This window comes from Vicia villosa, linkage group LG7 (genome assembly GCF_029867415.1).
Source record: "Vicia villosa cultivar HV-30 ecotype Madison, WI linkage group LG7, Vvil1.0, whole genome shotgun sequence".
In the NCBI taxonomy this organism is placed as follows: Eukaryota; Viridiplantae; Streptophyta; class Magnoliopsida; order Fabales; family Fabaceae; genus Vicia; species Vicia villosa.
This window is the reverse complement of record NC_081186.1, coordinates 44,175,933-44,194,869: the sequence shown is the minus strand read 5'-3', so window position 1 is coordinate 44,194,869 and position 18,937 is coordinate 44,175,933. Positions and strand designations below refer to the sequence as shown.

The 18,937-nt window shown below is 33.4% G+C and overlaps 1 protein-coding gene across 1 annotated transcript; it reads left to right on the top strand.

Annotated features, from left to right (window-relative positions):
* The first annotated feature begins 4,072 nt into the window (after window positions 1-4,072).
* On the top strand, window positions 4,073-6,049 carry LOC131618957 (ankyrin repeat-containing protein BDA1-like). The gene is made up of 2 exons (XM_058890105.1): window positions 4,073-4,732; window positions 5,205-6,049. Exons 1-2 carry the CDS (start codon window positions 4,073-4,075, stop codon window positions 5,943-5,945), a joined length of 1,401 nt encoding a protein of 466 aa, XP_058746088.1. The 3' UTR covers window positions 5,946-6,049.
* Window positions 6,050-18,937: the final 12,888 nt, after the last annotated feature.

Sequence of the window (18,937 nt, the reverse complement as noted above, 5' to 3'; positions counted from 1 at the left end):
TGATTATTAAAAAAAATTAATTATAGGAAATAATTATTTATAAAGTTATTAAATAGTGTAGTTAATCGTTGCTATAGCCCTGATAAATTTATTAGATAGGTGTGTGTTTTTTGGAATATTAGTTATTAGTATTATTATTGAACTATAGTTGTATTTGGACTTTTAATAGTTGTTGGGCTTTTAGGTTTATCATCCTTTAAGCGTATTATATAAAGTAGTGTCTTTGACACATTTGGGGTATCAAAACAAATCAATGAAGTTTATCTTTTTAATTAGTTTATCTCCTCTAGTGTAGGATTTACAGCTTTTAGTAGTTTTGTTAGGGTTCTAGATTTAGCATCCTGTGGGCTCTTAATTGCATACTTCACTTGTTTTTGTTTGACTTATTTTAAAGTGCAGTGTGTGTTTAGAAAAACATTTTGTAAAAGAGTTTTAACTTTGTAATGATCTTCGTACGGATGTATACAAAGTATAGTCTTTAAATTTATTTTTGAAAAAGGAGGTCTATGAAGTAATTTGAAATGTTTTGAATTGAGCAAGCAATTGAGAACTACCTACCCTAAGTTTAAAGTCTTTCTTATTCTTAAAGTCCTTCGTCGAGGGAAAGAGACTGTCCACACCATTAGTTAGTGGGAAGTCCTTTCATTGGATGTAAATGGTCATCGAAAAGTCATCGAATAGTCATACGGGTTATCCATACCATAAAGAGGGTAGGAAGTCTTATGCATTGGATGTGAATAGTCATAATAGGCAACAAGTAAGTATATCTTAGCATTCGGATGAACTATCATCATTCAGTCGAGGGATGAGATTATTTATATCGCAGGCAACATCGAAATGACTATGATCTTTAAATTGGAGGGACTATCATGATTTAAATCGGAAGCAATATTTGCTAAGGTATCCCTACGCTCGAGGGACTTGACTATTATTCGTCGAAAGGCAACATAAGAGAGGATTACCTTAAAGATGCGTGTGTTAACAAAAGTGGTTGATTTATTTAATCCTGAAAACTAGGATTATTCTAGTTTGATTTAATCTTGCCATACAATCCTATTATCATCTAACAGTTATATAGTGCAGAAAATAAAAGCATAAAAAATAAAGTCCTACGCTATTACAACGCTTCGGGGAGGGGGATTACATTACCAAAATTGGGGGATGCGGAAAACTAAAGTGCGGAAATTAAAGATCCTAATTACTATTACATTAAAAAATTGGCAACCTATACACCTTCTAGAATTTAAATGAACAATTAAATAAATAATTAAATGAATAAAAATTATAAGTAATTAAATGAATAAAAATTAACACACATGCGACAATCATAGAGTATGAGATGAGAAGAGAAGATCGCGAATTGAAAAAAATTGATGTTTGAAAATAGGTGAGATAAAAACCTAAGTCTAAAGGTTATTACTAAATTAATTATAAACCTAAAATTAAATCAAAGTTAAATTAATAAAACCTAATTACTAAGTTAATTATAATCCTAAAATTAAATCAAAGTTAAATTAATGAAACCTAATGACTAAGTTAATTATAAACCTAAAATTAAATCAAAGTTATATTAATAAAACCTATTTACTATATTTTTTTGTTGATTTTAAGGTTTTCCTAAAATAGGGTTTATGGCTAAAAAATAGAGATTTTTCCAAGGTTATCAAGGAAGTGGCAAGTGATTAGAAAAGACAATGGAGTGATGGGAGATAGAATTTACATCTGCTCCCCTTTGGCCAAAGGAATTACCTGCACAAATAGGGTAATAATAATAAGAATAATAACAATAGTAATAGTAATAACACAAGAAAAGTATTGGGTTTAGAAAATTGAATTATGGTCAAAATTACGAATAGTCTTGATTTGGCCAAATACCAAAAGGTTTTTGGCCAAATACGAATAATCTTGATTTTCCCGAAAACCAAATAGTTTTTGCCCAAAAAAAACAATTGGGATACCCCTTGAGGTCAAGGGGTAAAGCTCCATCTACTTGGCCAATCCATAGGAAACCTGTTCATAAACCACTGCAATGTTCCGGTTAAGAAAACAAATGGAGAAAATAGAAAAGTGATTAAAATAAAATCAAATAAAATATAAATCAAATAAAAACCTGATTATAAATTGAATAAAATAAGATCACGAACCTACAAATTTTTTGATATTTTTTGAAAATATGAAAATAGAAATTAAATCAAATAAAATAGAAAAAAATCTCCTTGTTCCTTTTGATCTTTCAATCTACAAGCCTTACCTTCTTACCAATTGGGCTATGTTATTTGTTTGAAATGAAAAGCCAATGGAAGGTATATGAAGCATAGGCAAACATATTTCTATTAATTAAAATATAACAATTTAAGAGTAAATGATTATATTTTAAAATAGACTTTAAATCAAATATTTATAAAAATAGGATATCAATGTAAATTAACCCTAAATTTTTATAAAACTCAATTTTTGAAATAGCTTCGAATTTTTGAAAAGTGTGGGAAAATTTTGGGGTACGACACCTGCTACCGCAATTATGAAGTTGTCCCACTCATATTAAAATAATCTCTAAAATTTTTTTTCTGAACCTTGAGGACAAGGTTTAAGTAAATTCGGCGGCAATGATATAGGCGTATAATATAGTTCTAGTTTATAATATTAGTTATTAGTATTATTATTGGAATATAGTTATATTTGGACTTTTAATAGTTGTTGAGCTTTTAGGTGTATCATCCCTTAAAAGTATTATATAATGTAGTGTCTTTGACACATTTGGAGTATCAAAAGAAATCAATGAAGTTTATCTTTTTAATTAGTTTATCTTTCTAGTGTAGGATTTACAGCTTTTAGTAGTTTTGTTAGGGTTCTAAATTTAGCATCCTATCAATATAAGCCCCTTTTTCAAAGATTAACTAAGTATACAATTTATCAGAAATGACATATTTACACTATAAATGACACTTACACCATATTTCTATACGGTTTTATTTTATTAAAATGTTTAATAATCATTTTTACTTTTCATGACACACACATCAAGTCATGCACATGTTATATTCTATACGGTGTAGGTGTAATTTATTTGATTTTCAGTGTACATATAACAAATAATTTATAGGCTATTTTGGACGTTTCTTTATCGTGCATGTTAATAGTTATTTTTCAGATCCAACAACGTCAAGTGCAACTTATTCACAATTTTCACTTCAAGCTACTTTGAATTAATTTCTCAAAAACCTCTCTCTCCCTCACGGTTAAAGAAAAGAAGGTAAATTGAGTTGCAACGCCCATTTCTTCTTTAATATAACAAATCACTAATAAAGGAAAGAAACATGTAGTATTTTAGAATCTGTTTATTTTAATAATACTTTTCTTTTATATATGGGTTACCTAAATCACTAATAAAGGAAAGAAACCTGTAGTATTTTAGAATCTCTTTATTTTAGTAATACTTTTCTTTTACATATGGGCTACCTAAATCACTAATAAAGGAAAGAAACCTGTAGTATTTTAGAATCTGTTTATTTTAATAATACTTTTCTTTTATATATGGGCTACCTAAATCATTAATAAAGAAAAGAAACCCGTAGTATTTTAGAATCTGTTTATTTTAATAATACTTTTCTTTTATATATGGGCTACCTAAATCACTAATAAAGGAAAGAAACCCGTAGTATTTTAGAATCTGTTTATTTTAATAATACTTTTCTTTTATATATGGATTACCTAAATCACTAATAAAGAAAAGAAACCCGTAGTATTTTAGAATGTGTTTATTTTAATAATACTTTTCTTTTATATATGGGTTACTTAAATCACTAACAAAGGAAAGAAACCCGTAGTATTTTAGAATCTGTTTATTTTAATAATACTTTTCTTTTACATATGGGTTACCAACACATGTAAAAATATATTTTTGCTAGGGCAGAAGTATTGGTTATTCATTTTTGCAGACCACATGGCATGTGAACCAAGTAAAGAATACTGAAATCAAATCTATTAAATACCACACATGTTAAATTTATTAACCATATTTGCAGAGAACCCCATATCTTTCACACTTCACTCAAAACTTATATTATCAAACATGAACACAGAAAACCTTGACCAAGTGATGGGTTCAGCTTATTTTAATAGAATAGGTGTAGTCTATACCGTAATTAAAGAGGATCCATCTATTTTGGAAAACATAGATAAAAACCAATTTGTAGAAACTCCTTTGCATATCGCTGCCTTGATGGGTCATCTCGAATATGCCATTCAAATTATGAATTTGAAACCTTCATTTGCTACGAAGCTAAATTTGGAAGGTTACACTCCCATTCATTTTGCTATGCTCCACAATACTGATGTTGTTAGGGAAAGGATCCCCGCTTCTCTTCTTAGGAATAACAGCCAAATGGAGTTGGTGTCTTACTTGGTTGGTATCAATAAAGATCTTGTTAGAGTTAAAGCAAGAGAAGGCTTGACTCCACTTCATTTAGCAAGTAAATTAGGGGAGGTTGAACTTTTAGCTAAATTCCTCACTGTTTGTCCGGATTCCATTAAAGATGTAACTGTGAAAGGTGAATCTGCATTGCATATTGCTGCCAGGATGAAACAATATAAGGCCCTTGAATTTCTTCTTACGTGGCTCCAAGAAAATTGTGGAAGAGGTGCTAAAAAGCTAAAATGGGAAATACTGAACCTGAAAGACTACAACGGCAACACTGCTTTGCACATTTCAGCCCTTAGTAGTGAACCAAAGGTATTCTCTTGATTAAATTCACATGTCTCCTTCATATATGTAACGGGTTAAAAAATCCTTTTATAATGTGACTAAAAATATATTATTTGAGTATGTTTTTTTATTAATAATTAATATTTTTTATAATATTTATTATAAAAATTCTATTATTTTAATTAGTACAATGCAGGTTTAAAATTGTTTGAGCATTTTTTTATAAAATTGTCCACATGTTTTTAAAATACACTGTAACTGCAGTTTGATTCATGGTGGAGGACACCACATTAGCAATAGTGTGGTTGGAAGTTAGAACTGGGTATGAAGAGTTCAATTTAAAACAAAGAATGTTACATTCAAAAAACAAAGTGTCCCTTACTTTTAAAATATTTTAAAAAAAATATATGTGATAATTAATATGGGATGGAAAAGTAGTTGTAACATGAACTATCTCTAACAAGTTGTATTATTCATTTATAATTATTTGGTAGCAGAGTCTCTTGAATATCTGGCAAACACTGGGATGAGCTTTGATGGAATGAACTCCGACAAGAAAAAAGCAATTGATTTAGCAAGTACTCCAGAGATGAAGAAAATATTAACAAGTGCTAAAGAAAAACGTCTCTCAATAATGATTAAGGTCGGCATTCTTGATGCCATGACTTGGATAAGTAGAATTAGAAGTGATATAACAGAGGAGCAGCGTAACACTTGGTTGATAATTGCAACTCTTGTTGCAACTGTAACCTATGAATCAACAGTGAGTCCTCCGGGTGGAGTTTTCCAGGTTAGTGCAAGTGATGACAACAATATGAAAATCAAGTCTGGAGATATGTATTATTCTACCCGAGGAAATGCTGGGAAATCGATCTTGTCAAAAACTAGTTTCATGGGTTTTGCATTAGCGAATATGCTTTCCTTTTCTTTATCAATTATAGCAATAGTAATTATGACCCCAGGGGGAGTACTAAGGCCCCTCGTGTTAGCTCCGGTCACTTTTTTTACTCTTTGCTATCTAATTGCTATGCCAGCAATATCTCCTACTCATACCAACACTATTATTCTCAGCATCCCTATGTATTCAATTTTTTTATTGGCGGGTTTTATGTTTTATTTCTTTGGGGACCATATTATTATAAAAAAGAGAATAATCTCTTGTTACAAATGCATGAGAGAAACTCAAAGTCAAAGCTGCATGAGAGAAACTCAAAGTCAAACCTCTGAAACCCGTGTTTAGACAATATAGTTTCATTCTCTATTTGAAGTTTCCAATATATTATTTGGTTCAATCTTAGCAAATTACGAACAAATGTATGTGTACAAGTATGAAACCCATGTGTTCCCGATAGATTTAATATGTAATTGATTGTTATAATATATAAGTTATCTTTAGTCATATTTTTTTTATGTGATTGGTTATTGTAATTTGTAGGTCACATTTAGTTATATTTTGTTATATGTGCACTAAACATTTTTCCTCTTCGACAATAATGAAAATTGTTGTCGTTATTGTGAAAACTGTTGCCTTAAAGAATATGGAAAAAATTTTAGCTGTATTTTGTGCGAGCGTTTCTTTTTGTTTAAGTCATTTCTTAAAACAATAAAAGGGGGCTTTTTTCCTAGGTACCTAAGGCAATATTTGGTGATGAAGTTCCTACCTAAAAACAATGTTGTAAATTATTAAAAATTAATAACAATTAATCACCATTAATGTGTTACAAAATGGCAAGAAAAAAATCATGTGAAATTTAGGGTCTGTTTGGTAAAAATAGCGGTTGACTGATAAGCTAGCTGATAGCTTATTGCTTATGACTGATGGCTGATGACTGATGACTTATAGCTTATAGCGGATGGTTGAGACTGATAGCTTATAAGCTAATTGAAGTGTTTGGTAAAATTAGCGGTTCAATTAACTTATAAATGTAAAATGACATAAAAGATAGTTAATATATATTTATTTTATTTAAAATTAAAATAAATTATAAGGGTTAAAAATGGACTTTAATTAAAATAGTAAGGATAAAGAAGGAAGAAAAAATGATAAGCTATAAGACATAAGCTAAAACGCTATTTGAAATAGCGTCTGGAAAATAAGCTATAAGCTAGTAAAATAAGCTATAAGCTCGTGATGAAAATAGCGTTACCAAACGGGTCTAAATTATCATATGAGCTTATAAGACATAAGACATAAGCTATAAGCTCGAAAACATGGCTTACAAAACAGAGCCTTATATTTTGAACAGTTAAATATATTTTTTATCTCTATAAAATTTACAATTTTACTTTTGGTCAGTATAAAAAAAATGACTTGATCCTACAAAATTATTATGCACATAGTTTTAGTCCCTATTGTTAAACCAGTGAGCATTTTTTGAATGATTATTTTGCAGATATTTTTAGAACGTTTTAAAAATTTTCTTGAAAAAAAAAACTCAAAATTTGATTTCTAAGTCGAGATTTTTCATTATTTTTTGAAATTTAAAATAGTCATATTTAATCCTTCTCATTTTAAAAAATTCTAAAGTATGATAGATAAATATTTTACAGTATCCTAAACATGTATGAACAAATTTATTCAAAAACTTAAAAGTTAAAGTGTAATTAAATAATTTTCAAAAATTTAGAAAATAGTCAGGACTAAAACTGCATGCATAAAATTTTGTAGACTAAAATATGTCAATTTTTAATAGGGATTAAAACTAAAATTTAAGATATTTATAAGGACCAAAAACTTATTTAACCCTATTTTAAATATTGAAAATAGGAAACACTTCGTGAAGAATTAGGCAACACTTTGTGAAGTGTTGCAGAATGCGAAACAGTACAATCTTTGAAAAATGTTGTTGAAGGCGTAACCGTGTGCCAGTTGGTAAAAGTGTTACCGTAGGCGAAACAATGTAACATTTGGTAAAAATGTTGCTTAAAGTGTGTGTTTCATCAAGGGTCGCAATCTTGTGAAACAACGTCACTTTGGCTTATAAATTGAGCATTTTGGATTCAGAAAAAAAACATGAGAAAAACTTATTTTTTTGCACATAAAATTCCAGACACTCTTCACTACATTTGTGTTTTCGTCTGTTTTGCGCAAATTCGATAAAATACTGAATTATCCTGGATATTCATGCGTTCCAACTCGAAGACATATTTGAGAGTGTTTGAAATACTTATAAGAAAAGTGATTCTGTTTCTGATTTTAGCCGCGATCCATTTGAGTTAACTTAGTTTTTCTAATAATCTTATAAGTATTGCAAATAATGGCAACCGAAATTTATATTTCAAGTGTTAAATAGAATGAAGAGAGAAATGAAGAATTTAAATCAAGAACTCAAGAACCGAACGAAAATTTTCGTAATTGATCCACATATTTTTTCTTATTCAAATAAGAGTATGGAGAAAATCATAATCAATGAAGTTTTTCTCATAATTGGTATCAAAACAATAGTAATATCGAATTATTTTAATCAAAGATAATCAAAATTAGATATGTATATTATTGCATATCCATTTTATTTTACATTTCTGGTTGAAAATAATAATACCGAATCAAATTGTTTTTAATATTAAAAAATATATATGAAAATTTATACACTGTGTTAGAGTACATTGTGTTACAATTCAATTAAAATGCTCCATGTGTTTCATGTAACACCCCAAATTCTACCCAAATATATAATTCGAGAAATATCAGAGGATTTTAAAATTTCAAACAACACATTGAGAGTGTCACATATCAACTTAAAACTTCAACTTGTATTTCATTCAAAAATGATTTTGTGCATACTCTTTATATAATTCCTGAAATGGAAATTGCATAGTATTAGAGTACCACATTATCTCATACAAAATTCATATGCTTGTTATCATCAAAACTAAGAATATTGATCAAAACAAATCTTGTTCTAACAATTCAAACATTTTTTAAAACAAGTGAGATAAGCAATTAAGAGCCCATGGAAAACCATGGATGCAAAGGGTGTCTTACACCTTCCCTTTGTATAACATACCCCCCGAACTCAAAATCTTTTTAAAAGGTCTTTTTCTGTTCTTTTAGCCTTTCTATATATTGGATAAAATAAAAGTCGGTGGCGACTCTTGCTTATCGTACATTTCAAATAAAGTCAGTTCACCGTATTACAGGAGCGATCTCGCCTTTTTCAAGAATCCATAAGAATTCTCAAGGTATCAAAGAATTTCATCGATCAAAAGAAAAAGAAATAAAATATGGAACCACATTCAAAAGCTCCTTTCATCCATAAATTCAATCATTTAATATTGCGGATTTAGATTCTCATCCTATCGACGCCCTAAGTACATTGATATTAGAGAGAAATTAGGCCTCTAACTTGTGATTCAAAGAAAATATTAAAAGAAAAGAGTAGAAGATGAGTTAGAACCAAGAACAAGTCAAAAAAGGCCAAAAATTTTGCTCAGATGTAAATCGATTTGCACAGAATGTAAATCGATTTACATAACTCTGTTTTCAAATTTGCGCAGTTTTCTAGTTATGTAAATCGATTTGCACCAGATGTAAATCGATTTGCACAACACAGTTTTTCAAAAAACCAGCAAATAAAGAAAAGAAAACTTGTTTAAACATAAAACCAAACACCATGTGATCTTGGATCAATTTGTGCACGAAAATGTATCAAGTAAGCAAGCCAAACTCAACAATGTAGCACCAAAGGTGCATCAAACATAAACAATAATGGATCACATCTTGAATTATGGAAAGGATCTAGAATTTTACCAAATCTTTCACAAACTTTGAATCTTCTTCAAGAACACACAACCACAAGCCTTGATCTCTCACAATTGATGAAGAAAATAGTGTTTAGATGGAGGTTTAGCTCAAAGTTAGTGAGGTTTAAGATGTAATTAACTAACTTTTATGGTAGAAAAGAGCTTTGAGTGAGGGGTTTGGGAGAGATGAGGAGAGAAAGAGAAAGAGTTTCTTTGGCTTTCAATGCTTGAGAAATGAAGAGGGGAAAGCCTCTATTTATAGGATTTAGGCTTGGGATTATTGGTGGTTTGGAGTTAGGATTGGAAAATACATTTAGGTTTGGTAAATGAATTTGGAACCAAAATTATGATCCAATGGTAATGATGTGATCACATGAGGGTTTATGATAAAATAATGTAGGAAATCAAATGTAAGAACTAAGTCATGCTTCCCACACTTGCAAATGATGTCATCACCTTCAAAAGCTGAAATTTGCCTTCATTCTTCAAAATTTGCACTGGTGCAATTGATTTACATCTTGTGTAAATCGATTTGCACTGCTGAAAAAGGCAAAATCTGGGGCAAAAACAGCTATGCAAATCGATTGATGTCTTGTGCAAATCGATTTGCACTGATGGCAGAAGCAAATCAGGTGCAAAAATAGTTGTGTAAATCGATTTACACCTTATGCAAATCGATTTGCACACTGAAATTGTTGAAAAATGCTCCTTTGATGGATATTTTGACTTGGTACCTACAAAACACAAACATACAAAAGCACAAGGCAATAATTTTGGTATTTTTGTTAGTAAAACAATATATACAAACTAAAACATGGGTGCTTGATGATTCCTTTGCAAATGAATTGAGCACAACTCCACAAATAGAGTTTTAAGTCGAAACTTCTTGATTGATGATTGATATGCGAATGATGTATGATCTTAGGGTCAAAAATTGAGGTATGATAGATACAAATAAACTTTGAGCCATTATCCTTTGTTTCTTATACGGTGAACCAAGCCACGTTAGAACCCTTGAAAGTCCTAACTGAAGCATGGTTAGTTCGAAAGCATATTGTCACCCAAAGGGTATCCTGACTCCTTAAGGTTTACCCTAAATGCTAAGTTGATATCACGTTCTTACAAATATCACGCTTTTACCTCTTTTGTTTTAATGTTTTCAAAAAATCTCAAGACAGACGTATGCATTGCATCTTATGAACTCATTATTAAACATATTCTTCTACATAATTTCAAATGTTGGCATCAGGAAGAATCTGCACAGGGTTCGACTAATGACTAAAAGTCATCCCGATAGATGAAACCACTTCAGCAGCAACATCTCCTACGTCTGACTCAATGAATACAAGGGGCTTGACATGCTTTGTCCAATCAATCTGGGGCAATCATGTCAAGATTCAAAGAATCTCTCAGGAACGCCAAACAATCAAGGGCATACACCCAAGTTGGTCTGAAGTTTCTTCCAGATCAGTCAGGGGCATCATACTATGTTTATGAGTACTAGGGGCATGTCACTAATAGTACACATCTCATAAAGTCCTCACGAGGAGAATCTATTCAAAGTCCCTACTAGTTGGGGCAAAGCTATGCAAGGCCTGTTTGACACTTCGATCAATACTCATTGGTGTGTCCCAATCAATACAAGTCTAGGAATGACAGTTACTATAACCACTGGGGGCAATGTTCAAGGTATCCGTGTCTTCCCACAAAGCCGGTTTCACAAGATCATATCCCCACAGGGTATTCCTCAAGTAGCTATCTTCAATCCCTCCTCCAACAGGATTTATTTATCTCTTTTATCCCCAGTCAAGGTGCATCATAGATCAATCATTCAAATTGCTTTCGTCCCCAAGCAAAAATCATAAATCCCCAGCTGTATATCTTTAAGACAAGATCAGGCATCAGAATCACAATGTTATGGAGATTATTTTCTCAATCAAGAAGAAATCATTAATATACTCCAAACGACATAAGTCGTGTTCATGCATCACATATCATATACATATCCATACATTGCATATACTTCCTCATGATAAACTCATGCATAACATACAAGTTTCTCATTTATTTTGAGAAAACTCATCACATAATGCATGCATCATGACATCGCATTAGGACTAACTTTACCTTTTTCAGGATACAAGTACAAGAAAATAAACAATATCTCCAATTTTCAAAGATCTAATTCTATCATCACGAACGACGTAGACACGATCATCTTTCCAAGATCCAATTCAATTACCACGAACGATGCTGACACGATCAACATTCCAAGATCCAATTCTATCATCACGAACGGTGTAGACACGATCATCTTTCCAAGATCTAATTCAGTTACTACGAACGGTGCTGACACAATCAACATTCAAAGATCTAGTTCTATCATCACGAACAGCATAGACACGATCATCTTTCTAAGATCTAATTCAGTTAATACGAACGGTGCTGACACGGTCAACATTCAAAGATCTAATTCTCTCATCAAAAACTGTGTAGACACGATCGTCCTTGCAAGATCTAATTCAGTTACTACGAACGGTGCTGACACGATCAACATTCAAAGATCTAATTCTATCATCATGAACGGTGTAGAAACGATCATCTTTCCAAGATCTAATTCAGTTACTACAAACGGTGCTAACACGATCAACATTCAAAGATCTAATTCTATCATCAAAAACGGTGTAGACACGATCATCTTTCCATGTTCTAATTCAGTTACTATGAACGGTACTGACGCAATCAACATTCAAGTCAACATTCGAAAATCTAATTCGGTCACCACGAACGGTGTAGACACAATCATTCTTCAAAGATCTAATTCGATGACCATGAACGGTACTGACACGATCAACAGCCAAAGATATAGGCAAATACAGTTTATATGAAGATTCAGTCTGACTCTCATCAATACATCAGATACAGTCTAATGTATGACTCATTCTGGCCTTCATATTGTCCAAATCAGATGGCATCTTTAAGACCATCTCATACATTTTTCTGTCAACATCTGATGGCATCTTTAAGCCCATCCCCAGAAAGAGTTCCTACATCAGCTAGGGCAAATTTCTAGGTATTCTAGTGTTCAATCCTCTTTCACCTTCAGATTTCGACAAGCACACAAGCCAATCTACATCCTCAGGTTTAAGAAGATAGAACAGGGGCAGCTGTCATACCCCAAAATTTACCTCTCATTTTTAAAGACAAAAATCTTCAAATGCGGAAATAATTGAAGAGGACACCCATATTTACCAACACGAAAGGGCTTCCACCTCTTGCTAGTAACCTCATGCTTAATTAAGTGGGAAAGTTTATCCATACATAAGACAAAAAGATACGGAGATATAGGATCTTCTTGACGAGTGCCTCGTTGAGGCTGAAAAAACTCATTTCTATTACCATTCCAGTCCAAACTAGTAACTCCATGCATGATGAGGTGAATCATATTCTTAGGAAACTTAATTTCCTCAAAATTATCCAAATAAACTCCCAATTAAGTTTATCGTAAGCTTTAAATAAATAAATTTTCACTGCAAAGAAGCCTTTCTTTCCTTTTCTTTTGATTCATATTGTGCATGACTTCATTGGGAATAATAATATTCTCATGTATAGCTCTGCCAAGAACATTATTCATCTCCAATCTAGAATCGATGAAATCCATCGAAGGAAATTCTTTCATTGGAGATTTTATCGTCGAACCAATCTCTGCAATTGATGGTGACCAAAAAGCATCGATTCTAAAGAAAAAGAAGAACCACCGACCTTCTTCTTCACCTCTTGCCTAAATCACAAATTTGGTATCTTTAACAACTCCCATGGTCAAACCTTGTTCCAATAGTGGATATTGTCACAAAATTCCACCAGAACCCCTTAATGCTATTTTAAAGATAGAAAGAACACACACCTGAAACATTTACGAAATTATGCGAATTCACCATTTCCCTACCGCCACCGAAACCTTCTTTCACATCCATAACAGTGATTCCAACAAGGGTTTATTAGGATTTTGATTGGGAAATATCACACTTGAGGAAGTGTTTGCAGAATCAAAATACTCCAGATAAGACCTTTCTCCTAAGACAAAGGTTGTTAAAGATGGCAAATGGAGTGAGAAAGAAGCTGGCAATTCTAGTTGGGCTTTGTTTACTCAAATATTTTATGTTCATTGGACTGATATCTTCAACATATCTTGTCAAAAGAATTGCTCAAATAGTGCAAGTAAGGTGTGTGAATACAAGATCACACTCACAAAGATGTTTTTGATTCATGGCAAACTCAACAAGCATTCAAGCAACAAGGTACAAGCAGTAGAACTCAAAGAAAAGCAAGCTTTGGTCTCTCATAATAGAGCAGGTCGACCTACTATGCACACAGGTCGACTCAACACAAGCAAAATAAGAGGAACTCAGAAAATCAGCAGTTAGGTCGACCTAAAATGAAGAAGTTTACATATCAGTCTGCTAGGTCGACCTACACAACAACTAGGTCGACCTAATCTGAGAAAATTTCCCCAAAACGCATCTGAAGTGGATTCTAGTCGACCTACTTCTTTGACAGGTCGACCTAACTGGGAACAAATGACATCCAAAAGATATGCAGCTCTGTTAGGTCGACCCCGCCCTAAATTAGGTCGACCTATCTGATCAAAACTGACTTCCAAAGGATATGCAGCTCTGTTAGGTCGACCCAGCCCTAAATTAGGTCGACCTATCTGATCAAAACTGTCAAAATTTCTGGTTTTCTCTGCATCAACTGAAAAGCTCTCACATATATTGTCCAAGGTTCAATTATTGAAAACAACACCAACGACTGAAAGATACACAAAGGATTCTCATCTTCGTTCTTCGTCATCTCCAACACAATTACACATAATCATTCTTGCGTTGAGGGTTAGTGATCGAGTTCGATAACGTCCATGGAACGGAATTGAAGATTCCTAGTGGGTGAAGATTTGTGGGGTTTTTGGTGAATAAAATCCGAGGGTTTTGTCCTCCGAGATAGGTGTTTCTTGGGGGTTTTTATCAAGAGGTTTCATCGAGGATCCATCTGAGTGTGAAGATTGAAGAACAAGGGTTCAAGGAAATTCAAGACACTGCAGAAAAGGGATCAAGTGAAGCTCTTGGATCACCTTAATCTGACTCAAGATTAAGGGGGAAGAAGATTCAAAGGATCGACATAATTGGTTTATGGTTTATCGCTTTGTTATCTTCTTTGTATAAACTGCTTTCAACATTAATGAAAGATTTCCCAATTTCAGTTTGGAATTGGGGGCAGACGTAGTCGTAGCGAGGATGATCGACGAACTGCCTAAACAAATATCGTGTTCTTGTCGCTTTAACCTTTTCATTTACGTTCTGTTCATATTTGGTTATAATAGCAAATTGATCAACGATTCGAGTGTTAAGATTGTGAATTAAGAACTTATATAAACATCACAATCCATCACACATTGAATCACCATCAATTTGATCATTATCACCAAGTGTTTGTGGTTTTGCTTCTTTCACTATTACTGCATTGCAAACGTCGTTCATCATATAAGAAGTTAATTGATTTTCAATAGAGCGACGTATTGATTCTATAGTGTATTCTCTTATCGTTTATCTCAAGCTGGTTAGTGGTTTTAACACATATACAATCGTTTCAATAGTGGTTCGGAATAGACGCGAGTCGATTCAGAATCACTTCCGCTTAAAGTTCAATTAATTCCGCAAAACTGTGTAAGATCTATTCACCCCCCCTCTAGATCCTAAGGCCAGCGTCTAACAAGTGGCATCAAGAGCTCTGGTTTATTCCGTGCTACGTGAAACACTTATTGGAAAGATGGCTTCCGGACCTAAAGGGGCTCACAATAGAGCTCCAGTTTTCAACGGTGAAAACTATGGCTATTGGAAGGATTGTATGTGTGTCCACATCAATGCAATTGATAGGAACATCTGGACAGCTATTGTCAATGGTCCCTTTCAGATCACCATGACAAATGCAGCTGGTGCAGTTGTTCCAAAACCAGAAAATACTTGGGATGCTGAAGATGAAAAGAGATATGCATACGATTGGAAAGCGAGAAACATTCTAATCTCAGCTCTAGGAGTTGATGAATACTATCACGTTTCCCATTGTAGATCCGCTAAAGCTATGTGGGATACATTGCAAGTTGCCCACGAGGGAACGGATGATGTCAAACTAGCTAGGATCAATACGTTAACTCAAGAGTTCGAACTCTTCCACATGGAAGATGGTGAATCCATCGAAAACATGCAGAAGAGATTCGTTCACCTGAAAAATCGGTTAAATTCTCTTGATAGACCTGTTTCCAATGCAGCTGCTACTAACAAAATCTTAAGATGCTTGAACAGGGAATGGCAACCCAAGGTTACAGCAATAAAGGAAGCAAATGATCTAAACACCTTAGACATTACCACTCTCTTTGGTAAACTAGAGGAACATGAACAACACCTTAAATGCCTTGACATGCATGAGAAAAGGGCAAAGAAAGAAAAGAACATGGAGAAAGAGGTAGAGAAGAAGTCAATAGCTCTAAAAGCTTCAAGCTCCAAGACCTCAAGACAAGAGCTAGAGGATAGTGATACAAGTGATGACGAAGACTCCGATGATGAGGAAATGGGACTGTTTGTGCGAAGATATAACAAATATCTAAAGAAAAATGGAGCAAAACATTTTGACAAAGGCTTGATCAACTATAGAAAGCAATCAAACAAGTTCAAACAAGATGACGACAACAAAGAAAAAATCAAAGGCCCTTGCTTCAATTGTGGGAAAGCCGGTCACTACAAACCGGATTGTCCATATCTTAAGAAGGAAAAAGAGAAGAACCAAAGCAAAGGTCATAACAAATCTAAGAGAGCCTACATAGCATGGGAAAGTGATTCATCTAGTGAAAGCTCATCAAGCGATGAAGAAAAATCAGCAAACCTATGTTTTATGGCTCATCAACACAAGAAAAAGAAAGCTGTAAGTCATCTTAAACCTGAACTCGTAGATAAGGTATCTCATTCTCAACTAAAACTTGCTTTTGAAGAATTACATAGAGATGCAATTAAAGCTTTCAAACTTTTGGACTCAAATAAGAAAATCTTTTCATATCTTGAATCAAAAGTTGAGAAAACCGAAAAGGATATGGAAGCTTTAAAACAATCTATGCTAGACATTCAAAAGGATAAAGTTGAAATAGATCCTACATCATGGTTTGGTTGTGAGACATGTCACATTTGGCAAAAAGAAGTAAGAGATCTAAAAGCCAAGTTAGACAAGGCTCTACAACCAAAAGTGACCTTTGCGGTTGACCCAAATAAGTTCAAAAGATCGTATACTCCTTTATATAGTAAATACACTTTTGTACCAAAAGTATCAACTAGCAAAACAGCATATTCTCATCATATTACCTGTCATTATTGTTGCAAAAAGGGACATACCATTGAAAAATGCAAATTTAGGAGAATTTTAGTTCCTAAAGGAGTATTTCAATGGTTGCCTAAGTGCAACAAATTGTGTACTCACTACCAAGGATCCAATGAAAATTGGGGACCTCCCTCTCTAAATTAATCTTGCAGGAAAAGTGTCTTGACATTGCCGAAAGGTTGTGGTTCCTTGATAGCGGATGTTCAAGACACATGACTGGAGACCTATCTCTTTTCGTTGAGTTTCAAGCAAAGAAAAAGGGGTATGTCACCTATGGAGATAACGATCGGGGAGCCATACTTGGTAAAGGAAGTGTAGGTAACCCTTCTACCACTACTATAACTGATGTGCTGCTAGTAGAAGGTCTTAAACATAATCTTTTAAGTATAAGTCAATTGTGTGACAAAGATTTTAAAGTAATGTTTACAAATTCTGGCTGCACAATAGAACATACTAAGAAAAGAGACATTATGTTTAAGGGCTTAAGAGTAAACAACATCTACATGCTAAACTTGGATGAGGTATCTAAGTCTAGTACCAAGTGTCTAATTGCTCTAGGCGAAGACTCATGGCTTTGGCATAGACGTCTCGCCCACATAAATTTTGACTTACTTAATAAAGTTGTCACAAAAGATTTAGTAATCGGATTACCTAAAATGAAGTTTTCAAAAGATCATCTATGTGATGCTTGTCAAAAGGGAAAGCAAACAAAAATCTCTTTTAAATCAAAAAACGTGGTTTCAACATCACGCCCTCTTGAACTACTTCACATGGATCTCTTTGGCCCTTCAAGGACTAAAAGCATAGGTGGAAACACCTATGGTTTTGTCATTGTCGATGATTACTCTAGATTTTGTTGGACAATCTTTCTACCTAGTAAGGATCAAACTTTTCCAGCTTTCACACAATTTGCAAGATTATGTCAAAATAAAATGAACAACAAAATAGTTGCAATTCGAAGTGATCACGGTGGAGAGTTTGAAAACTATCTTTTTGAAAAATACTGTGATAAACATGGAATTGAGCATAACTTTTCAGCTCCTAGAACACCTCAACAAAACGGAGTGGTTGAACGTAAAAATCGGGTTCTAGAGGAGCTGGCAAGAACAATGCTGAATGAGTGTAATCTACCCAAGTATTTCTGGGCTGACGCGATTAGCACCGCATGTTATGTTTTGAATAGGATAACAATACGTCCTATACTGAACAAAACTCCCTATGAATTACTAAAAGGTAGAAAACCAAATGTATCTCATCTCCATGTATTCGGTTGCAAGTGTTTTGTCTTAAACAATGGTAAGGATTATCTTGGTAAATTCGATGCTAAAGCTGATGAGGGCATATTCCTTGGTTACTCACAATCTAGCAAAGCATATCGGGTATATAATAAGAGATTACTTATAGTAGAAGAGTCAGTACACGTGTATTTTGATGAATCTTATACAAAATGTGTCGAGAAAGGTCTTTCGTTTAATGGTGCAGGTCCATCCACTGAAGACATTGTCAAGGATAAGGAAGACGAGAATGAAAGTATTGTATAGAAAGATGCTGAGAGAGAGAAAGATGAGTCTCATGATGAAAATGAAAAAGAAAGCATCTCAAACAATGAAGAACTTCCTAAGGCTTGGACAAATGTGAAAGACCATCCAATTGACAATATAATAGGAGACATCTCAAGGGGCGTTACAACACGCTCAAAGATAAGTAACTTCTGTCATCATTTTGCTTTTGTTTCACAAGTTGAGCCGAAAAACGCTAAGGATGCATTACTTGATGAGCATTGGCTAATGGCCATGCAAGAAGAATTAAACCAATTTAAACGGAATGATGTTTGGGACTTAGTCCCTCATCCGGGAGATCATCAAGTAATAGGTACTAGATGGGTTTTTCGTAACAAACTTGATGAAAACGGCGTTATTACTAGAAACAAAGCGAGATTAGTTGCCCAAGGTTATAATCAAGAGGAAGGCATTGATTATGAAGAGACATACGCTCCTGTAGCACGTCTCGAAGCTATTCGTCTCTTACTTGCTTATGTGTGTTCTAAAGACTTCAAACTATTCCAAATGG